The sequence below is a fragment of the Candoia aspera genome, chromosome 12, assembly GCF_035149785.1.
Source record: "Candoia aspera isolate rCanAsp1 chromosome 12, rCanAsp1.hap2, whole genome shotgun sequence".
Classification (NCBI taxonomy): domain Eukaryota; kingdom Metazoa; phylum Chordata; class Lepidosauria; order Squamata; family Boidae; genus Candoia; species Candoia aspera.
In genome coordinates this window covers 17,483,703-17,508,166 of record NC_086164.1, presented here as the reverse complement: position 1 = coordinate 17,508,166, position 24,464 = coordinate 17,483,703, and the positions used below count along the sequence as shown (strand labels likewise).

The following is a 24,464-nucleotide window of genomic DNA, read 5'->3' as shown; positions in this document are numbered from 1 at the left end:
ATGAAAGCCGGCTGGGTGACCCTGGGCCAGCCCCTCTCTCTCAGCCCAAGAGCCAATCAGGCTTGGTAGGAGAGTTCTAGTCCCGCCTTAGGCGTGAAAGCCGGCTGGGTGACCTTGGGCCAGTCACTCTCCCTCAGCCCAACTCACCTCACAGGGTTGTTGTTGTGAGGAAAATAGGAGGAGGAAGGAGTGTTAGGTATGTTTGCCACCTTGAGTTATTTGTAAAAATAATAAAGGCGGGATAAAATATATATATATATATATATTATTCTAAGTTCCCACATAATTGTCTGGTCTGCTGTGAAAATATAAATTTTCCATCAAAATTATCTAAACTACCAAACATGATGTACCTCTGAATACTGAGAATGCATTTTCTAACAAGAAGAGTTAGTTAATGAACGTGACCTATTTAGAAAATTCTTAATGAAAGGTTGAACTACTCCAGGATGTTCTTAGCTGATTGCTAAAATGAGCTGACACCGACGGATTTTAATATCTCTTGGCTGTATTTATAATTAAATTTCAGAGTCACTGGTCTGAGATGGGTGGCTATATAAATAAATAAAATGTGTATATATACAGTATATATGAGAAGAAGGAAGGAATTGGGGTACATTTGCATACAGCACAGGATACTAGCCTTGGCGTTAGTATCAGCTGCATACAAAAAAGTGTGTTGCACAAGGTTCTGATTAACATTATGACCTTTGGTTAATTACATTTGATCAGATTCTACCTGGATATTTCCATATTGTCTCTGAAGAGAAAATTAGTTTTTCCTGTTTCATAAGAACGTCGTAATTGTTTGAAGCATTTTTCTTCAAACAACCAGCAAGGATCGCTTGCGTGTCATGTTGCAAAACACAAGTCCTCACCTCTTTTAGCCAGTTCAGCATAACTCTTCAGATGTAAGAGTAATCTAACAGATCTGCAGGATGGTAATTAGAGAGAAGCTTTTGCATCTTTAGGGACTGAGACAGTGGGAAGGCTCTTAGAAAGGTACAAAAAAGGCTGAGATATTGAGTGAAGTGTCTACTTGTAAAAGAGTGACCGAGCACATTTCTTTCATTATCTCTTCGGATATCCACTTTATGAGTACATTTAAAGTTATTAACAATAATAAACACTTGCAGCAAAATTTGTTGCAGCAGGCCCTTAAAGAGTTGGAAACTTTAGATCTGTTTGCTTTTTGGGAGAAAAGCAAACTTTTCAGTTATATACAAGAAAATCATTTTGATCTCAACCACAGGTTGAGCCACATCTAAAAATGCCCTTGTAGATTCTTTATGACTTAACACAGGAAAGTGTCAGGGATTACATATGTTGATGATGAACACTTTCACACCCAATGAACACTTATGAGGGGGATGGATTTTAATATGCTTTATCTTCTGAATGTTCAACCGTGTCTGTTATAATTCATAGCTAGAGTTTTACGATTTTATATCATTGCAACTTCCTTGTGGTATTCTACCTCCAGGTTTAGATCAGTTTAACTTTAACTGATTAAATCTGGATTAAGTCTGCATTTGACCAGGGTGTTTCCAGATGGGGAAAAATATTTATTTTAAAGTAACATATACTCATTAAACATCTAACTAGAATTCACCTGCTTCTTCATAAACATTAAATACTTCTTTTAAGATGTTGCAAGACGCTTGAGTAATAATAAAAAGGAGTTTTCAAAATTGATTTTTTCAATTAATTGTGGGGGAGAATCTTTTAGCCAAACTGAGTGTTTAAAAATGATTAATCCGGGGATCAAGTTTGACTTGAGGGAGCATTTACCTTAGTAACTGCTTATATATGGCAGTAATAATCCAGACTCAAAATAAACTCCCCACTAATAAGTTTGATCTATCAGATCTCACAAGTCCCTTACAGCTGACATCAAACCTGAGGAATCAGGCAAGGATTGCAAGGATTTTGCAAGTGCAACTTTGCTCCTTCTTGTGGGAAGGTAGTATTTATTAAGAATATTCATTGAGAAAAAGCCTGCAAACTCAGAACTTGAGGGAGAAGCAGGCACGCTCAGCTCCTCTCAATAGGATGCCAGCCTGAAGAAATGTTTTTTCTCAAAGACCTTGGAGACAAAAACACTGTGCGAAGTTCCAACATTTTAATCTACCTGGTCTCAGAGAGGTCTTGCCTTTTGGTTGCTTTAAAATATCAAAATTTGGGGATCAAGACTGGATAAGAAATAGGTGTGGGATTCGCACTGTGATGCCCTCTTACCCAATTTGCTCTTCTTGAATGTCAACCTGAAGCTTTTTCTTTCTTTTTCTTTTTTAGAGTTTTACTACACATATACTAGGCACATACATAGTAAAAGCTCTAATAAAAACACTATGTAAAAGGGGAAATGGCACATAAAAGCACATGTTTGGGAAGAAATTAGCACAAGCAGCTAGGAAATTCCTTGTCATGATGAATTTTCAACTCAGAGAGAGATGAGCTGGACAGTGAAAGATGGGAAAATGGGTGGCAATTCATCCCCTGCCAGAAGAAAGGCTGTTGAGTTACTGTTGGAGCACTGTTGCAGTCACAAGCTTCCTTACTACTCTAGACAGCTACCCCATTACTGTTTTTACTCATGGGTGTACCCACCTGTTATCTTCTGATAGGTTCCTCCTTTTCTAGCAGAGACCACGTTCCAGGCAGGAACTGGATTGACTTGGGTCACAGGCTTCAAGTTCACCAGTGGAACAACATGCCTACACATCACCCCAACCAGAGTTAGCACAACCATACAACAAATCTCAGAATCGTAACAATATAAGACCTGTGACATCTAAAATTAAAGCCTGTTCCCCACTTCATTGGCTTGTTATCCGTAAGAGTCCCACACGAAGATGATCAAGTCTGCACAATGATACTGACCATTAACATAAATTGACTTGTACCACAGTTGGAACTTAAATTAGTTGTAATCCTATTTAAGGTTACTCAGGCAAAGTACACACTAACTTAAGTTAAATAGCCTGAAGAAACAGAACTGTCTTTGTTACACACAAGCTAATAGTGGAAATAGGCCCATTTCCATCAAATTGTCAGAGAACTGGACTTGATAAGCCAATCTCTCCTCTTATAGTTACTTACAAGTATTATTCTCTTAATAGGTTTCATACTGTGTTCTTTTGTAATACTACAATTTGTTGAGTTTCCAGAGAACTCAAGCAAAAATGCAGAATCAGGAGGCATATTAAAGATTAATACATTTATTATCACAAAAGCTGAATGGATCATACAACGTTTGATCCACAAAAACAAATGCAATGAAGATGTTTGTTTTTAAGGTTTCACAAGACGTCTTAAATTTTTAAGTGTCAAGGTCATGCCTGTACACCGTATCATAATAGTATGATAACACTATTAACATGGGGAAATTAAAGCTTTAATTTTCAACACACCTTTCTCTGGGAAATAAAATTGAAACCTTTTCCATGTTAGAAACCGTTGAACCGAATCCCCCATATTGTAAAAGAATTAAACCCAGCTTATCTGAGGAAGTGTTACGGAAAGCAAGATGTCAGCGTTTGTACAGTATTAGTTGTAAACCTGTCAACCTTATTTCAAACTAGCACAGCTAAAATCCTGATATTGATAACTGTTCCAATGAATAAATGCAATGAATACATTCTTGATCAAAGAGAAAGAAATACATACTTCTCTGCCAGCTCCTCAATGAAGACAGTTACCATATTATCCTGTCCAACATCCTGTATATGGGCATTGTAATATTTACCCCCAGCTTCTAGGCGTACCTGGGAAAAATAAGACTAACTAAATCCAACGGGATACTCAGAATAATCGGCATTTACATTTTCTACACAGCAGCACTGCCAAAAAGTGAAAATAGCCAGAATCAACTTATGAACTGATGTGCTTCATTCTTGAAAGCAAAACCAGCCTTGACTAAGAGCCAATACACTTCATAACTGCTGTTTATAATCTGAAGTTAATTTATATTTTCTGCCCTGGATGATTTGTGATGCAGTAAATGTAAAGCAAAATAATAAGACAGGCAAAGGGCCTTTTATTTGCATCCTTGTTTTCTATAAAGACCCAAGAGGCCCAATACATGTCTTTGATACAAGCCAGAACCATTTTAGAAATATATCTGGAAATAGTGTTATGCACTAATGTTAGGCATAGTGAAAACAGAAAATATTGCCACCTCTTTCTCCTATACAGCCCCAGAAACACTACCTAAAAACACTAGCACAACTTCCAAGGATAATTCAGAACCCATCTTTAAAGTATGAGGAAGGAGCCATGTGTCCTAACCTCTCAGAGATGCTATCTGCCTTTCCCAAGAGGTCAAAAGTGTTAAAACCAACTCATTAATACTGGAAATTTAAATGTATGATTCTTTTGAGATCTCACTGGAACTTGTCACCAGATTTGTAACTTAGGGACAGTGAGATCCTAAGAAGATCTCAGTTAATGGAGCTCACCTAATTTGGGATTAAACACTAAGAATGTACAAGCCAGAGAGAAATCTATATATCGAGATGAAGTCCTTACATGGAGTTCCTCTCTAAAAGAAGAGGATCTAATTAGAAAACTCTGTTACTCTAGGATAAGAGATATCGATCGAATTAAGGTTGTGGTATGGAACTTTCTACATAGAAAGCATCTCCTAATTCTCTGAGCCACGGAAAGCTGGTTCACTCACATACGAAGACAGCAGAAACAAGACTGAGAAAACGATCCAGAGACCCTAACAAGACTTCCAAGCTCAAGACTTTTTTTTCCAGTGAGGGCTCTGGATCTCTTTCACCCATTTTTAGAACTTATTTTTTGGATCACAACCTTAAATACTAAAAAGTACTGGTTGGTACACCAGCTATCAGGGTATAAGACTCCATTTGTTATTAAATGGTTGGACTGCAACCTCTTAGGCATGAATATTTAAAGAATTTTAAATATTAGAACTGTAAATACATAACTGGGCACCTATAAAATTGGCTAAGAATTCTGGGAGGAACAATTCAATCCCATTTGAATGGTGCAAGCACTTGGATTCCTTGGAATAAGGCTCTTAATTAAGTCCTATTACCATTACCATTGAATTTGGTAGGTACAGGTAGTCCTCAACTTACAACCATTCATTTAGTGACTGTTCAGTTATGACGGCGCTGAAAAAAGGGACTTAGGACCATCACAGCATCCCTGTGGTCACATGATCAAAATTCAGGTGCCTGGTAACTGGCATGTATTTATGATGGTTGCAGGGTCAAGTGACTGCCATTTGCGACCCTCCCAGCTGGCTTCTAACAAGCAAATTCAGTGGGGGAAGCAGGATTCACTTAAGGACCAAGTGGCAAAAGAGGTTGTAAAATCAGGCGTGACTCACTTGACGGCTGCCTCACTTAGTGATGGAAGTTCCAGTCCCAATTGTGGTTGTAAGTCAAGAACTACCTGTAAAGCTAAAAGGTCTTTCTGATCTTGAAGGCCTTCTGTATATCTGGAACTGCCTAGCCCAGAGATTCAGTTGGCCCTCTGATGACATTGTGTCACCTCGATTAAAATGTTTTAATTTTGGCAGACCTTTCCCTAACTCTTCATAGATTTTAACCCCCTTTTTGCTTAACTTTTAGCTGTTTGTTATTTTTATCTACCACTCCAGCTACTTTAGCTTTTGGTTATCCAGAATGGTGGTGTGTCATTTTTTTAAAAGCATCTTCACATTTACATCCCATGTTTACGCCAGGAAGTCATGATAATGGATGTAGCAATCCCTTCCAACTTCTCCAAGGGATTGCTACATCCATCTACTGGGAGATGGATAGGGTTAGAGACAATGACTGGCCCAAAGTCAGCCAGAAGGAAGACTAGACCTGAATCTCCCCAGTCCAAATTCAAGTTAATTTCCCCATATTGGCTCTTTTATACATAAAAGAAACCTGATGAGCTATTACAGAATAGGGCTTTCTCCACAAAGTTGAAAATGAGAGTAGCTTTCCCCAACATGGTGCCCTCTAGATAACGTTGTGGCTGCAGCTCCAAGATTGCCCAGGACACATGGAGAGCATCAGGTTGATGAAAGCTAGATTAAAAAAATGAAATTATGTATGTTTATGGCTTCTCTCTCTCTCTGGCTCTGATTTCAGAAACTTCAGAGTTGGATCAAGGGTTCAATCCATCATGTTTCAATAAGAAACACTACAGGGAACGTAACAGAAAAAAATACCTTATAGGAGAAACATGTATCATCAATATTAAACAAAAAACACTGTCAGGCAGAAAAGCAGGTAGTGGGAATATGAGCAGCAGCTGTTGGATATAAAGCTGAATCAGGCTAAGCTTTCAGCATATCCCCATTACAGGTAAAATAGGAGAAATTCAAAATCATTTCTTTCTAGAGCAGATTTATTTTGCACAGCATCTCCGATAAGTTAACAGGACCTCCAGCAATGATGGAGATCTCCATTGAAAACATATGAACAGCACCAGCTTCCCTGCCCTTGCTCTAACAGAAAGCTTTTCTTGCATTCCTTAATTGACTTATAAAACCCTTTACACCAGTATTTTAAAATAATTTGGCCCTAAAGAGCCCATCAATATAAATGTAGTTCAGAAGTTGCTGCACAACACACATCTCCAACCTTTGGAGAGCCTCAAAGTGGAAAACTGGAGATAAAACAGTGGAGAGACTGCCAAGACACTGGAATTATGAAGAAGAGACCTCAACCAAACCTAAATATGACTGAGATCATGGAATAAGCAAGCTCAGAAAACTAACTGAAGGTTTTTCTGCTTCTGTCACAGCACTTTTAACTTGGACATCCCAGTCAGGAACAGAAACTGGGAACTTTATTGTTTAATAAACAAAGGACAATTTTGTTCTGCTGACTACAGATGACTTTAGAGAACTTTTCCACAATGACCAAAAATCCCTTTTGCATTCAGTAGGTTTAATTAGAGCATATCAAAACTTGCTTTGAACAATTATCTTTACTAAGTAAACATAGAGGACTAACCTGACATTTGTCTCCTAAATAGTACTGTCTTCCAGCAAACACCAAGTAATCTGTTTTTTGAAGTTCTACAAAGGGAGATCAAAAGAAAACCTAAGCTACTTATCAAGCATTCATGGGTACTAATCTGATGGTAAAATACTTTGCTTGGAAAAAAAATATTGCGCAATTGGCTTATTTTCCTGATATCTGCTGCAGCTGGCAAAAATGTTATGCATACCCAATGAATATTATGTATGTATAGCCTCCTCCAATACAGATGTCTTCAAATGCTTCCTAGGGATGCATGTCCAACAATCTGGGGGAAGTAAATGAGAAGGCTGCACAGGCAGTCCTCGTTTAGAGACCACAATTGGCATTGGCAACTTGGTCATTAAGTGAAGCAGTTGCTAAGTGAATCCACAACTGCGATTATGATCTTACTTCAGCTTTCCTTTGCTTTACAGACCTGCAAAGGTCATAAATGTGAGGATTGGTTATAAAGTTACTTTTTCATTACTGTCCTAACTGCGAACAGTCACTCAATGAGGCAGTCACTAACCGAGGACTACCTGTATAACAAATAGAGGAGCTAATATAGGCAGGGTGAAGCAATTCATAGGTTACCTTGAACTGAACTTCATAATTAAAGCTTTTAAGCTTCACTTAAAAGTTAGTTGCTTTCTGTCAGTCAGGGGAAAATATAAGCTGAATAGTTCCATATTAAGAATTAAAACTTTGCTGCCAGTTCCCACCCTGTTTTTGATACACTGCTGGAATACGCAAAGCAAACTTCCTCATCTGGTGCTTTGCAGATGTTTTAGGAGTGCATCTCCAAGAACTACTGTCTAGGGTTGTACTCCCCATATTTCTGGAGGTCATCACGTTGGAGAAAACAAGGGTAGAAATTGTACTCTCCCTGTGGGGGAGATAGGCAGTGATAAATTTAATAAATAGCGGTATTTCTCAAATTTAAGATGTGTGGACTTCAACTCCCAGAATTCCCCAGCCAGCAATTCCCCACCCATCTTAAAGCATGCTGGCTGGGGAATTCTGGGAGTTGAAGTCCACACATCTTCAAGTGGCCAAGGTTGAGAAACACTGAGCTAGCCTATGGCCCTGGGACTTCCTCATGGTCTCCCCTCCAGATATTAATCAGGTTTGCCCTGACTTAATATTTTGGGATACTCTCAAAAAATGCCATCTCATTTATGAGAGTCTACTGAAAATTAGGCATTTCCTCACAAATTCATGTCATTTCCTTATAAAGCCATCTAAGCCAGTGATCGCTACATTTTGCAGTAACAGTTGCCACAGATTCAGAATGTCATGGCTCTTAATCTCAGAGTCCTCTTACATTCTCTGAGTAGCAATGTTGGAGGCCAGGAATCAGTCCAATGATCCTGCAGGATATGCAACTAGACCAGAGTTTCTCAGCCTTGGCCCCTTGAAGACGTGGGGACTTCAACTCCCAGAATTCCCCAGCCAGCAAGGTCCATGCATTTATTAATCACAACGTAGCTCAGGTAATGTGTCTGCATAAGAAACAACTATCTGTACTTTATGATTGTTGTAGAAAGGATCAGTTACCCGCAGCAACTTCTTAACCTGAGAATTTCACACCTGTGCACTGGGAATTCGGCTGCTAGGCCAGAGTGTTTCATCCTTTTGGAGACAACCTCTGCTAGTCATTTTCTTTACTTCAGCCATCAACTGCAAAGGTACGGAACAAATTTTCAAGGTGCAAAACAAATCATAGACACAGGCTACCTTTTCTGCTGTCCAGCCAAACATCGAACTCTATGTTCCGATAGATCTCAGGATCCAAGGCTTTCAATACTTTATAGGGAAAGGGCATCTTTGGGTTGTCTGGAAGCTACAAAGTTGAAGGGGAACAAATTAAAAAAGCTGCTGGCTACAATTCCTCTCAGCCTGCCAACTCTAAAGGAAATGCGCAGTTTATACTTTGCACCCACTTGAAATGCCCACATAAGAACATGTGAAGTTCAGTTGGCCCATGGCAATTAGAAGATAGATATTAAATAGTACAGTAATGCCAATGGATTAAAAAGCTTTCACCACCAATTAGGCATTTTTACACTTAACTCATCTGAGGCTGGGAGACAAGCTAATTAACTTGTTATATTTAAAATGATTTATTAGCTTGCTCCAATCCTGGTGGACTTTTTATTCTAGAGATGCAGTGAAAGGCAGTCCTCTCCTCTTGGGCATTTGGTTTATACCTATTTGGCCAATAACCACCAAATAACAAAGGACATATTTCAGGCCCAAAGTACTTTGAGAAGTATTTTAAGGTGAATAATCAAACAGCCGTATGCTCAACTATGCTCGGTATTAACCATAGGTACAGGATTTATACATGTAGACAATGCAGCAAACCACATCTGCCGACAGTTGGCTAGTCCCTCTTTCAATGTTTATGAGTGGCCACTTTGCACTTATTTCTACTGCGGAGAAAAATATCATGTGCATGGTGACCTAATCAAGATCAGAGCCCCTTTTTCCAAAAATAAGCTCCCACATCAGGCACTGACAAGAAACTGTAAAATAAGAGTAGAACTCCTCTGATTTTTTGTTCCAGCTCCTGGATCCTGCCTCATTTTCCTGAAGGACTGCTTAATCATAAGACAGCCATTACTTTGGGTTTAGGCAACAGCAGAGAAATGGACCACAAACCAAACAGTTCTCTGGGTGTGGATAAACCACATTATGGTTTGCAAATTCCATGTTCTGGATGTTGCAAAGCCATACTGTAGTTTATCCAAATCCAGACAACTAAAAACTATTTATTGGTAAAAAGCTAGAGAAGGAATCTATAATTATTTGTTACATCAAAAGGAGGGATGGAGTTGAAAAAAGCTACACACACAGAAAGGGGGGATACGAGAGAGGAGACATCGCTTTAAAAAAAATCTCTAAAGAACAGGCAAGACTCAAGAACAGAATGTTTAAATGTCACATTTAGGTTGCACAGCTCAAGAAAACCAGCAGTACATTAATGACACCTTAAGTATAGTCTTCCAAGATGTTATTTTTCCAGCCCTTGTATCTGCCACCCCTGAAGGAGAATTTAAATGTTTTAGACATCTAAGCCTTTAACCACAGCAGCACAATCAGAAGAAGATGCAAAATTAAAGGAAGAAGAGGTGAGGCCATGAAATCCTGCTTCCTGCTACATATGGGAGGGACGCTTGGACACTTGGGATCTCCTTGTCCGAAAATGCCAAACCTTTGCTTCATCTGTGCCTTGCTTGCATTTTTCATCCAGTGGGTTGGCTGAATCGAAGCTTTCCCAATCTTCCAACCTAAACAATTAAAGACACATAGGTTCAAAAAAGCAAATCGTCCCTATTGCTGTCCAGTGCTGAAGCGGGGAAGCGGGAAAGCAATGCAGCAGCATTTTGGTGCCACCCAGTGTTGAAGTATCTGGAAAGCATCTTCCCAGTCGCAATCTGCATTTAGAATTTGACCTACAAAAATAACTAATGACAGCAGCTTTGTAATCCCAATGGAAGAGTTTCCATCTGTGAGAGGCTGTGGGGAGGCTGGGAAAGGAAGGGAAGGGAAAGTCGCCATAAACGATCAAGAGACAGAAGGCAAGTCAGTTGCCAGCTTATCTCATAAACAGCAGCTCAGCCCAGGTGGTGAGCAACCTGGGAAGAACCATTTCAGATCATTCAAAGGGACCCCACCTGAATGAACTCACTATAAATGAGTCTGGGAAATTTCTCTTGCAGGTTCTAAGATTCTGTCTCTACCCTAAGACTAGAATTCAAGATACTGTCCTGAAGTCTGTGTAGTTCTGGTTTTCTTAATCTTGGCTGGCTGGGTTGGGCTTGACACCACCCTACATATCTATATACATCCCAACACAGCAGCTTTCTCCAAGCCAGTGCCCTCTAAATTTGTTAAGGAGCAGCTTCCAGAATTCACAGGCAGGATGAGTTTTGGCCAACCATTGCAGAAGACTGCTGAACTGGGACAGCCAGTTGTGCTAAAGGTAACTAAGCACTGCAGACAAACAAACCTTTGTATTAATGAATTTTCACACATTAGACAACAGGTATTAAGATGCACTAAGACAACACCATCTAAGGGATAACTCTAGTGAGACGTATGACTAATACTTCGATTTTCAAAGGATACCTCTTTTCTGGAGAATTTCTGGATGCCCTTTCAGGAAAACAATCAAAATTTGCATCTTCACTCCCAACAGATGCACTGTTTCTGTTTTTCTTAGCCCCATTTCGAAACATCTCCACGGCAGTTCTCAGTTCCTCTTCCTCCACATTGAAGACATTTTTGTACAGAATCTCATACAGGACAGCTAGGCAAATAAAGGATTGCAACTTTACAAAAAGTTTACCAGTTAGAACATACTTCTAAAAATGGGGATTTCTGGTACCTAAGACAAACACGTTTAACAAGATAGAGCTATTACTATGCTATTTAAAACAGAGTGGTGGGGTAGAAGAGGCAATGTTTTGTTTACCCTGGCAGATCGCAGCGTTTGCCTGAAATTGTTTGGTATACACAGAATCGTAATGGCCATTACTGGAACAACACAGTAGAATCTGGAAGAGAAAATCTTACTTTACAAATAATCCTGGAAATATGAAAACATGTGTATTTTTGCTCACAGTCCCCCAAACCATACGGAAAAACAGTCTTGATGCTTCCCCCATTTATATGAGTTAAATGCCATTCATAGATTAAATGTAAAAACAATTTACATACAAGTAAAGGCTGGTTTTTAGATTAAGTCTATACATAAAAGCATATTGTATGATAGTAGTTACGAGATTATTTTATGAAGGTTTTGCAAACACTTATTTTGTCAGGGTGGTGGTGGATTTATTTGTATGACTGTACGTGTATCCAGCTATATATATATATATATATAGCTTTATATTTATCTACATTGTATTTTATATTGGTAAATTGTTTATTTATTGGGTTTTAATGTTTATTATTGTGGCTTAAATTTTATTGTAAACCGCCCAGAGTCCCTCTTGGGGGAGATGGGCAGTAACAAAATTTGAAATAAATAAATAAATTAAATAAATATATCACAAGGAGAGAGCTGTCCAATTTATCAGGACACCATTAATCTATTAACTCTTTCTAAGAGCCCTACTCTACTCATTTGTGAATGGTAAGGATATGGTATTAAGGAGGTAGCATATTCTTAATATTCATATACCTTAGAATGAAATTAAGACATCATACAGGATCCAGTTTCTACTACACTGGTCTTGTAATCCAGATGCAAATAAAATTAAAGGGATGGCATATACTCAACGCTTCCGCTATAAATGTGAAGCTGTGAAATGATGAATCGTATAAAGGTTTTACAGAAGCCGGTAGACAGTGCAGCAAGCAGTTATTAGACTAGCATCAGACTGTGTCCAGGCCTAAAGATCAGTGTGAGAATATTGGCTGTTGAATTTCTACAGTTAACAGTTTTGAAATAAGGATTCTAGCTGGCAATAAGGTTGCCATGAAGCACTCAACACTCAGAAATTACACTTTTAAGTCCTGCACATCTACAGAGTAACTGATAAATCTTCAGAGAAATCCATCAGCCAGCTACGTTCTTCATTAAGAGGTGTTAAGAATGAAGAACAAGAATGTTTCATGAAAGGAGACCCTGTTTTTCTACTGGAACCATACATACATATTAGTGCGCGCGCGCACACACACACGCACACACTTTCATCATTCAGCCAGTACAAAGCTTCCAGGAGCATCCAGCTGCTCAACTCAGTGTTGTGCTAATTAGAGCTTTCTTTCGAAGGGTACATAACTTGTCAAGATTATATCTGGGCATGGAAAATTTAAACTGGAATGGGTGGAAAGCACACTTAGCATTTTATTTTTATCAACTCAGTTGCTAACAGCAAAGTCATCAAAATACGTACTGCCCTTCAGGTTTTAATTAAATGAGACCCAATGATTTTCAATCAAGAAACCTTTTTATAGGAACTGGACATAATTCTTTAAACAAACTACCTAGCCATAGAAGCTACAGGCAGTCCTTGACTTACGATCACAATTGGGACCAGAACTTCCATTGCTAAGCGAGGCAGTAAAGTGAGTCATGCCCGATTTCATGACCTTTTGCCATGGTTGTTAAGTGAATCACATGTCATTAAGCGAGTTCAGCTTCCCCCATTGACTTTGCTTGTTGGAAGCCAGTTGGGAAGGTCGCAAATGGTGATCACGTGACCCTGGGATGCTGCAACAGTCATAAATACATGCCAGTTGCCAAGTGCCTGAATTTTGATCACATGACCACAGGCATGCTGCGACGGTCACAAGTGCAAGTACTGGTCATAAGTCACTTCTTGCAGCACCATTTTAACTTCAAACTGTCACTCAACAAATGGTTGTAAGTTGAGTACTACCTGTATACCATAATGGAGATATCTTAGAACATGATCTGTGGAAAAATTAAAACCCTCTTCTTTAGGTTCTAGATAAGGAACCTACAACATTTGCCACCAAGTCTTTCTAGCATCTATTATATTTAGAAGTAATAGTTTTTTGGGGAGGTGAGGGGAGAAGCAGCAAAGATGACCTTACCTATATCATAAGCAGAATGCTTTGGGAGGTAACTGATTCATTTTATCATCTGTCCAAGTTCTTATGTGCCATTATATGGGTAAAACAAAGAAACCATGAAATGTTGGACTATTCAAACAACCTCATGGTAACACTGCTTGGACAATCTTTTCTCTCATCAAATCTTCCTATGATGTATAAACTGTGGACCATTTCCCCCCCAAAAGTTATACCTGCAAGTACACAATGCATACTTGGGATGTGCAAAGAGGGTTTTTTTTCTGAACTGTTTATAACACAAAAGCTCCTGAAATGTCTCACTTCAAGTATGTTTCAAGCATTTCAGAAGGAGTCGGAAACTAACAAAAGGTTTTACACTCCCCAAATGGCTGACACTTGGAACAGGACCACTCAGATTTTGCAGTCCAGGAGGTTAAAAACAACACATTTTGCACATCACCTAACGCACAGAATGGGACTTTCATTTGGGACCTCTTTCTCTCGTAGGTCAGCTCACTTACCTTATCCTCAAAGCCGTTGTCGGTAGCATAAGCAGCAGGTTTTCCAGGGTGCCGATAAAGAATGAAGTCTCGGCTAGAATTACAGAGGTGAGAGAGACAGAAAAAAATAGCTCCTCTTTCTTGGAAGTATATCACTAGTCAGCCCTTCAAGGTAGGCCAGGCCAAGAAACAGACCCCACAAATTTGATTGAAACTCTACTTTACTGAGCCAGCATTTCCCAACCTCTGCAACTTTAAAATGTGTGGACTTCAGCTCCCAGAATTCCCCAGTTAGCACAGAATATATAAGAATATATTACTGTATAGAGTGGAATATCTACCACACTTGTCCATCCTTCTTTCCCAACATGATGAACTGAAATTGTCAAAAGCCAGTTGGAGAACATCAGGTGAGGAAAAGCAATTTTACATTATTTCTGAAGGTTCATGTTAGAGCAATGACACATTCCAGCTTTAGAAGAATCTTCAAATAGTACTGATTTCAGAGGAGCAAAGGGCACTCACACAGGCTGACCAAGACGGAAAAAAGATTGCCTTTGGGGAAGAAGTAGTAAACCACACCTGCCCACTATGTGCTTGTTTGATTTATCTGTTAGACTTGCAACCTGCCTTTCTTCCAGGAGCAAAAGTCAACATACCTAAAGCTCCCTCCTTTAATTATTACCTACACCACCTATTGTGGAAATAGTTTGGGCTGCTGGCCCAAAATTCTCCAGTAAAGAGTAGAGTTTGGGCTGGGTCTTCCCAGTACTAGTCCAACACCTTAGCTACTACTCCACCCTGGGTCTCCACCATGAGATTCTCCTTTGAGCCAGTTTCAGTCTTATACAGCAAAGACTGGTAGACATGGTCAAAACACTCCATATTAGCTTGAAAGGACAGCATTTAATGCCAGAGAGTTTCTGAGATGTATTTCCTATAACAGAAAGCACAACTCTATGGAAGCGCTTCATTTTTTCTGAGCTTACTCTACTGCTGATTACTGAGGTCTCTTCCAGTTTACAATAAAGTGTAAAACAAAACTAAATCAGTCTTTAGCCTCTCCCAACATCAAAGTGAGATCCAGAAAAGGAAAAACAAAAAAAAACAAGGAACAGAAAAAATATAAAGTACTGCCTGTTCATTTTTTGGAAATCTATTTTAGATATTGCACAAAACATTTTGCAGCATGCATGCTACTATTTTCATTTAGCAACCTCAAGACGCCAATTCAAAAGTTCGGTTCCACTGTTTGGTACATTTAGGTACATTTTAAGATTTACACACAGTCAGCCATAATTTCATTTCTTTTGACAAGCATTGCTGATGAAAAATAGCCCATCCTGCAACTGCTGGTTTGAAAATAAAGAACCATCCCCTGTCCTAAACACTACTGTAGTCCTTTGATCAGGTATGTTTTTTTCCTTAGGTTTAAACAAAATCTAGACAGCAGGCAATCTAAAGTTGGAAATACAGCCAAGCTGAATTCAGAGATTTACCCTAACCACAATTAATTCTATGACTCCTAAAAGTGTAAGGAAGGAGGAATGATTGGATGAAACTGGAGGAAGTAAGGAATAGCCACACACAAACAAAGGAAGATCAGGAGGTGATTCTGTTGCTGGCTGTCCCACCGGGTGGACCCTGATGATCTTCAAGTGAGTGCAGCCAATGGAAAAGAGGTTCCTCTCTCTGATATAGAACAAGGATAATTTCAAATATAGTATATTGCTAGATCATTAGTCCAACCAACTGCCCAAGCAAAATGACTGGCTCAGAGTGGATCATGAAAAAAGACCCTCTCTCCCTCACACCACTGTGGTACTTGAGTTATGTTCATGCAACTTCCAGACATGTGCAATTCTCTCCCAGTTTTATTTTTTCAAAACAAGAGTCACTGAAATTCCAGTCTTCAGTCGTCCACTGGCACAGCTGGTAGAGCTTCCCAAAGGTCCTACTTCTGCAGCTTTTCTGCTAAAAACTACACACACCTTGCAAGTTGCAGGTAGCTGTATGCATTTTACCCATCTGGAGACAGAGCAGCTGGAACTCATTTTTAGCAGCAAAACCATCAGGGAAGGATAAAAGGAAATGAAGCTCTTCCATTATTCTTTCTACCGATTCTGTTTTTTTCTTTCTTAAATCCCTGCTGTGATAAAATGTCTTAACAGTTTTAACTGATAGCTAAATGTCTACAAAAGCCTTGGAAGCTGCTTCCATTAGTTAGCTTTTAGTTTATAATTTTACCTAATGGGTTTTATGGTATTTTTATGGTATTTGACCATACACTGCCTTGAGAAAGCTTGTTTTAAAAGGCAGCACGTACTGTAAATCGCACAAACAGATAAAGGAAAACAGAACAATACTGCTTTTAAGCCAGATCCAATAAATTCTTGTTACAGCCAACAGTTTAGTAATTACCAAATAGATTTATGTCCTATTCCAACATTGCTTCAGATAATTTTTATAATGGCTAAAGGCTGTAAGTACTGGAAACTCTCCAATGTCTGTAAATGAAATAAATGAATACTATCCTGGGTCATTTGTGCTTCTGTCAAGTTACAAGATGTATATTTTATCTAAATAATATGAACAGATCAAGTCCTGACATAAGAAAATGGAATACTTACTTATAGATCAGTGAGAAGGCACTGATTTCCAGCTGCCCAGCACTTTCCTGTTTAACAGAAGGGAAATGAATCGACCACTTTGCAATATAACAATTTTGCAGTGACTCCAACATAAGCCCTCGCCTACTGCCCGATCTGGTTAATGATGCAACTCTTAATGTCCACATTAGATTACCATAATACACTCAACAGAGAGCTCTCCTTGAAGACAATTAAAAAAACTGCAGCTAGTCCCAAATATGACAGCTACATGCTTGGATTAAATTAGACTACCCAGCATTGGTTACATTACTTGTCTCCAAGCCTTGTTGCCTATATGAGTTCAAACTGGCCCCAACCCTACTGGCCTTTTGTAATGCCATAAAGATGTGGCGTTGCCACCAGGCTTAGGGATCTGGGTGTAAGGTAGTGTGCATACCGCAATTACATTGAGTGTCATTGCCTGTTTTTATGCTTCGGCTGTGGATAATATTATATGGCTTTTTGATATGGTCCTCTATGCTTTCTGTTTTTATATTGCATTCTAGTTTTTGTATGGCTTTTAATTATTATAAACCACTCAAAATCATGTAATTGAGATGGGTGGCTATCTACATTGAAATAATAAATTTGGATCACATTATCTGAATAATAACCTAAACCTATGAGCCTGGCCAAGCATTAACTTCTGCTCCATCAGGAAGGGGTTATACTAGAAATAAAGGACTGAGTTTTCCCACCTTTGGAGCTTCCACCACTGACAATCAGGAATTCTTCAAAGTCATCTATTTTGCTATGAATTTAATACCTGACCAATCTGTGTGCTCTATGAAGGTGCATGTTTAGCTGTAACTTTTTTTTTCATGTTTTTGATAAGCGTATAAGCTGCCTCGAACAGGCAGAACACCATGAAATGTGGGTTACAAATATTTTAAATAAATAAAATGCATCAACCAGTAAGTGACCTGAAAGAGCAACACCTTCAACACTTCAAAACTGTACCCAATGTTTCTTGTCTACATTTCCTAAATTTGGGGCTTTCCTGGTATGCTGGATGGTTGGACAAGCTAGGAAACGTGCTTATGCTAGGCAGAGGAATTTTCCTTATTTTAGAAGTTATTGCAAAGGAAAAGAAACTTTGGGTGCAAATCTCATGGAAAGGAGTGTGGTGTTATGAGACCGCCAAGAGATAGGTCAGTCCTGTTTTTTTATTGAACAGGCCCCTTCAGGATTCTGCAGGCAATTTAATGTGGTTTAACAGGATTTAACATTTAATCCTGTCAAATCACATTTTCAAAAACATGAAAAAAAGACTTTAGGAAAAACTTTGTCTCAAAAGAAACTTTGTCTTCACCAAAGATGAGTTCTCTGTGGGAGAAATTGGTTGACTAGTTGTTCTCACCAAGAAATTTGGAGCTGTCACCAACTCAGTTTCTCTGCCCACAAATTAGAACATTTATCCCAGGTCTAATTCCAGGAACACCAATGCCATCCCAGCACATCTAGAGGACCCCAAACCCAAGAAAGCTGACCTATGGCTTATTGGGACCATGGATATCCTACATTTCAACAGAGATGATCAATACCATATTACATATAATTAAAATCACCAGAAAACCTTCAAACAGTCCTAAATATAAACATAACACAGGTAAAATAAAAGCTGAACATAATAGTAATTGTAGTCACCAGAAGGAACTGTGAAAGATATCTTCACAAGTTACAGTATTCTCAAACACATACTCAAAAACTCCACTGAGTCTTTGGAAATAGGGCAGGATATAAGAATTTTTATAAATTGAATTGAAATATGCTACTTTAAGGAGCAATGGTCACCTAGAATGCAAAAAAAAAAAAAAGGAGTACATTATAGCATCAATGTATTAACAATGTTTCTTTAATGAGGATTATGTGGAGTCCTTGATGTTCTGGGTTTGGTTGTTTGCTTGTAGATGTTTCACTGCTGGACTAGGGAACATCATCAATGCCAGTGAGTGTGGGGTTTGCTCCCTGTTTATATACAGTAGCTTGCCCTGTCAGTGTTGGTTTCTCCTCGGTAGTTCCTTGATGAGGGTATTGTTTTCTGCTTATCTGGTGTTAATCCCTGCTTATCTGGGTGTTGGCTGCTGAAAAGGATGTGTTCTGCTATTTTTGTTTCCTTCTTAGCATTTCGCTCTTTTGAATGGTGCATAAATGTGGTTTATCTCTGTGTATCTATTGATGGCTGATGTGTCTAAGCACCAAGCTTTCAGAAATTCCCCAGCATTTTTTGGATTTAGCTTGGTCCACGATGCTCACAGTTCCCAGTTGAAACTACGGTTCAGTCTGTCCATAATCTTAAAACTCAACAGAAATAGTAAAGTCAGTATCAGCTTCCATATTCTTGCAAGGAAAAGGATGATTCCAACATGCTTGGTGAAAAAAGAGAGACCTAAATTTCACTTTTCAAAATACCATTACTATTTTCCAAGAGTAATCTGCAAACAAATTTCCCCAAATACGACACCTTCATGGGTCAGACAACACATCCCAGCATTCTTAGCTAGTAAAGCAAATTTAATCCATCTGGAAAATCCCGGATTGGGAAAAATTGATCTACAACATAGGTTGGTCAGTGAACAAAACCAATTTGAATCTAAATGCTAGTTGTTAAGGAAAACCCCCACAGATAGCTTCTTTTACTTTACGTTGCATAAAACTTCCAGGGGCTTCTATTCAGCTTCTGTTGAGTCTATGGCATATTTGCCAAAATCTCTCTTACCTTGGGATCCCCAAGTCGTTCCAAGTATTTCTCAAATGATCCTTCCACATACTTAATTTAAAAAAGAGAAAAAAAATGAATTTAACTAGTGATTCTGCCTTTACCAAACATCCTAAATTCAGAGTAAAACTTCCAATTCATATTTAGACCACTGATCTGTGAAAGCCACCACTGACTCACCCTTACATGTTTATAGCATGTATATAGTTAACTGCCCAAAACTGTGTCTCATGAATCTATTTATGATTTCATTTTCAAACTTCACAGCAAGTATGTTACCAGGTATTGCAAAATGAAAGAAACCACTAAGTAGGAGCTGTGCTAGTCTACAGCGGGAAAAGATCAGGAGCCTACAGCACCCTTTCCAAGTCACAAATGTTATTAAAAGGCATAAGTCTTTGCAAGCTGCAGCTCCCCTCATCAGATGCATAAAATAGCTAGCCGCTCTGTGCAAAAACATATGCCTTTTAATAACATTTGTGACTTGGAAAGGGTGCTACAGACTCCTCCTGAATTTTGCCACCAAAGACTAACACAACTCTCCTCCTACAACCAATACCACTCAGTAAATCAAAGTGTTTTCATTTGGAGGTCTGATACAAAATATGTGTATGCCTAAACAAATACCTGGAAATGGATTTAAAAGTGTTTCAATCATACTGAAACAATTTGGCAGGATAATAATTATTAAACTTGTATGCTGCCCGACTCTCAGCAACTATGATCAGTTCACAAACTTCAAAGAAATTACTATAAAATAAAAATTATGATTCAATTTCCCATTTAAATCCCTCATTTCAAAACTAAAAATGTACAAATTAAGTGTACATATGGTTGGAGAAGTTTGTAATAAATGCTTAAAAACATACTTCAAAAACAAATATACTTACAGACTCAAAATTCAATTGATTTTTCCTCATGAAGGAAACACAAGCATTTCTGACTGCCATATGATGAATCTGACAAGCATAAACCTAAAAAAGTAGATATTCCTTCTAATTAAAACTTTAAAGCAGCATGAACCACTTATATTTTCTTGAAGCAGAGTAGAGCTATGTGCAAGTTACATATCCATTTTGAAAGATCAGAGTTATTAATGCTTGCCAAAATATTCAAAGATTAAGAGAATCCTTCACATCAAGTAACTAAATCTGGAATGTAATTGTGTTTCCTGGTCTTAAAAGCATCAAAATACAGAGGAACCAAAATAAAGAAGCAACAGCATGATTCTTTGGTTGGATAGGGATCAGATGGCAACCAAATCTACCAAGTCTGGCATTAATCTTTCTTTGGACAGATCCTGAAACAGTTCAGATCTTGCACAGAGGGTACATTCATTCAATAAAAGGCCTCTGGATCACCGCCAGCCAAAATAGGCAGATCCACTCAGCTATTTCAAATTGGTGAGACAGTGGGTCAGGTATTTTGGATACTCCATCATGTTCCATAAATGGCTTGGAGCATTCATAAATTCCCCGAGAACCACTCCATCTTAAGTAGTCAATGGGACTCCAGTGGAAAAGGGGCTACAAGCCCTTAGCTAACCAAGCATGTTGTTCAACCACAGGTCTTACTTTCAAGTGTTGAATATTTGTTTACAAATGTTATGTTGCCTTTCAGTCCAGGTAAACCCCCAAAAAAACACACAATACCTACCCATAGCTAAGATCTAAAATACACACCATAACCCATAACAAGACAAGGGAAACACTGACAAACTCTGCCTGTGTTTGCATAATATGATTAACTTAAGCATGATTTACTCAACCACAGCAAAATAACGCAGGTGTGAAATATAGTTTGGCACTGGGGAGTTTTAGGCCCAACTTATCAGGAGGGCACCAGGTCAGGAAAGATGCATCATTCCTTGGTGCCCTCCATGTGGGTGGACTTAACTCCCAGAATGCCCTAGCCAGCATCACCATTTGCTGAGAAACTGGAGTGTTGAGGTTCAGGTATCTGGAGGTGTCAAGACTCAGAAAGGCTGCATTCATAAACTACCAAATATTTGGGCAAAGTAATAGAACAAGAGAGTTTTCATCCTCTTATCTATTCTGCATTTAAATTTGACCAGATGAAAAAGAAAAGTGAAAATGCCAAGCTGATTCACTCCTGGTGAGTACAGTGCACAAGCCTTTCAGGGCAACCATACCACAAGTGGTTTTCCACTGCATCTTCCAGGTTGTGTTCTGGACTTCCCAGGCTAGTCTTCAGCCCTATCTCCTGCTGGTCCCCATCCAAGAACTAACCAGGCTTAGCCCTGCTTAGCTACTGAGCCCAAACAATATTGGCCAGTGCTGAGATGCACAGCAGCAAGGTGGTTTATATTTTGAATTTTACAAACTGGCTTTATGCAACCAACTTTGATCACATCCCACATAAAGAGAGTAACTGAGTTCTGCTAGACCCTGTTTTAACCATGGCACTGGTAAGCCACTACTTAGCAGTAAACCAGGACTACAAATGAAGATAGCTGGCTTCTCAAAACACAGGAAGTCAAACCCAACCAAACTTTGCAGTTTAACATATTGTGTGAACCGTTTCACCCATCTGCCTGTGCTAATAAGCAAATTCACACTTTACAGGTTATTTATATGTATATCAGCCTATCCATTATTGACCACAGCCTGTCCCAGGTTAATTTTGCACTTTAACGGGCAACCTGTAAGCCCTTTCCAGAAGGGAAAAGTGCGTTAAATGAAACCAAAAGCACAACTTAGAATTTTCACTGAAAAAGGAAGAGGAGGCTGGCCGGGAAAGGAGGTACAACGTGGCGTGCATCCTCTGCTTGGCCGCTGCCCCGCTTTGAAGAGCCCCTCAAAATCCAACGACGATGCCGACGAGGAGGGCGCCCCGGTGCCCGCTTGCTTGCACTGCGCTCGCCCCTCTCCCCGCTTCCGAGGGTCTGCACCCCGAACGCGGGGCCGGAGGGGCCAGGACCCAGGCGTCCCCGCGGGCCGCCGGCGGGTTTACCTGCTCGGAAATGGCCCGGAAGAGGCAGGTGGCGTCCTTGGCCGTGAGCTTGCGGTAGAGCCCCAGGCTGCCCAGGTACTCGTCCATGGTCACCTCGCTGAGGGACTTCTGCCCGAAGTACTTCTTCCAGCCCTTCTGCATGGCCGCCGCGGGGGCGCAACGCGGAGCGAGGAGAGGGCCCTGCGAGCCTGCCGGCGGGGCGCAGCCGGGGCCCCGGGGAGAGGCGGCGCGCTCGGGGCGAGGCGAGGCGGGGTCCCCAAGCGGGCGGGCGGGCGAGGGACGGGACAGGGCTCGGGCTGCCGGGGCGCAGGGGGAGGGGGAGGGTGTGGCCCGGCCCGGCCCTTTCAAGGCGAGCGCGAGGCGTGGCCCGGCGGCGCTCAGCTGGCGGCAATCCGGCGCGCGCGCTTCGCAGGGCTCCCTGAGAAATCCCCGGGCACTGGACGAAGCGGAGCGACTGTTGGTAGCTCGGGTTGAACCGCGGAGTCCCCGGGGCTCCCTGCGCCTGGCTGGGTTCTTGCAGACGTTTCACTGCCAGGCCAGGCCACGTCTTCAGCGCGACACTGAAGATGTTGCCTACTCTGGCGATGAAACGTCTGCAAGAACCCAACCAGCGCAGGGAGCCCCGGGGACTCCACAAATCCCAAGGTTTCGCGCTGAAAGAAGCCCAGGTTCTGCGCAACACCCCTCGGAGAGCACAAAACACAACAATTGGTAACTTTCCGGAGTTCTGTCAATACAGAGGGGGAAATAATTCAATTTAAATTTATTTTCCCCTCTGTATTGATAGGAACTCCGGAAAGTTACAACTCAATGTTACTTAGTTTTGATTTTATTCCCCCTCGCCGGAATCTTCGTAAATTGTGATGGTTTGGGTGGAAATCTTGGCATTCTTGAGTCTTTCGGAGTAGCTTCGTTGTACTACTCCATCCTGAAAATCTCTTATTAATTCGTTTTTGGGCTCCTAAGTTGTACAAGGGTTACTGTGTTTTGCTCACTTCTGGCTTGAGGAAGAGTTTGTCGGCAGTAGTTCTTAGTTGGTTTATGTTCTTTGTTTTTACACAGTTCATTTGAGAAAAAAATCCCTACCCAACCCAAGGAGTGGGGTGGAACTATCGAGTTTGTCCTAAAATCTGATAGTAATTGATATTTTGGTTCTCCTAGACCAGGGTTCCTCAACTTTGGCAACTCTAAGCTGTGCGGACTTCAACTCCCAGAATTCCCCAGCCAGCAAGGGGGAATTCTGGGAGTTGAAGTCCACACAGCTTAGAGTTGCCAAGGTTGAGGAACCCTGACCTAAACCATTTGTGATGTCCTGTAATTTACACCAGGACTCTGGAATTTTCATGTTTTCAGGAACGCAGTGCAAGCCCTTTGACATTTTAAGGCTTTGCCACTGCATCACCAAGGTCATTTAGTTTATTTCAGGAAGGAGGGTTTTAAAGTGAGCTGCTATATTTGCAACAGACGTTGGAGTTTGGGGATCTCTGGCCATCTTTGGATCTAAAACTTGCAATTTAGCAATGATGCCGTCTTCATCAAAGGAAAATCTGCTTTTAATTTGCACGCCCAGTTCTATTAGGAATTTCAAACCATTATTTTTAAGCCTAACATTACTATTGCTAGGAAGAGGTTCCTGATCTAAAAGGGCCATTGTCCTTCCACCAAGGTATATATCTTCTATATTTTTATGGTTCACCTTCTTGCTGGGGCCAAGTTCAGACAGTTTACTTTGCATGAGACACTCTTATTTACAAGAATTGTTTTATATTCTGCCGATACCATCGAATACAACTTACACAGTCTAAAATGCTCCAACTGGAATTCAGGGTTAAGAGCATTTACCTTTTGCAGTACAGGTCAACATCCGCTCCCTCAGATTATCAGCAAGGTAGCACATTCGAGATTTCAAAATAGATTTGTAATAACAAATTCAGAATACAATACTCCAGCAAATAATTCAGCTAACTATGAGAGTTTGAGGGTTAATGCCTGTCTCCTGGCTGTATGGATGATAGGTTAGATCATGCCAGTTGCTATGTGTGTTTATTTTTGTTTTCTATTATGTATTTTG

At 40.1% G+C, this 24,464-nt stretch overlaps 2 protein-coding genes across 2 annotated transcripts in view; both read right to left on the bottom strand.

Annotated features, from left to right (window-relative positions):
- The window catches only part of LOC134504521 (putative bifunctional UDP-N-acetylglucosamine transferase and deubiquitinase ALG13), a 45,539-nt gene extending 23,005 nt beyond the window's left edge, over positions 1–22,534 (bottom strand). Inside the window, exons 1-12 of the mRNA XM_063313770.1 lie at positions 22,394–22,534; positions 20,311–20,394; positions 19,421–19,471; positions 16,681–16,727; positions 14,072–14,144; positions 11,479–11,560; positions 11,133–11,313; positions 10,216–10,291; positions 8,736–8,841; positions 6,990–7,054; positions 3,670–3,767; positions 2,611–2,717 (exon numbers count right to left, since the gene is read on the bottom strand). Of these exons, the coding sequence (XP_063169840.1) occupies positions 2,611–2,717; positions 3,670–3,767; positions 6,990–7,054; positions 8,736–8,841; positions 10,216–10,291; positions 11,133–11,313; positions 11,479–11,560; positions 14,072–14,144; positions 16,681–16,727; positions 19,421–19,471; positions 20,311–20,394; positions 22,394–22,534 (1,111 nt within the window). The remainder of the gene's footprint in view (positions 1–2,610; positions 2,718–3,669; positions 3,768–6,989; positions 7,055–8,735; positions 8,842–10,215; positions 10,292–11,132; positions 11,314–11,478; positions 11,561–14,071; positions 14,145–16,680; positions 16,728–19,420; positions 19,472–20,310; positions 20,395–22,393) is intronic.
- The window catches only part of LOC134504245 (UDP-N-acetylglucosamine transferase subunit ALG13 homolog), an 80,247-nt gene that overhangs the window by 30,408 nt on the left and 25,375 nt on the right, over positions 1–24,464 (bottom strand). The gene's annotated exons all lie outside the window — the stretch shown is intronic.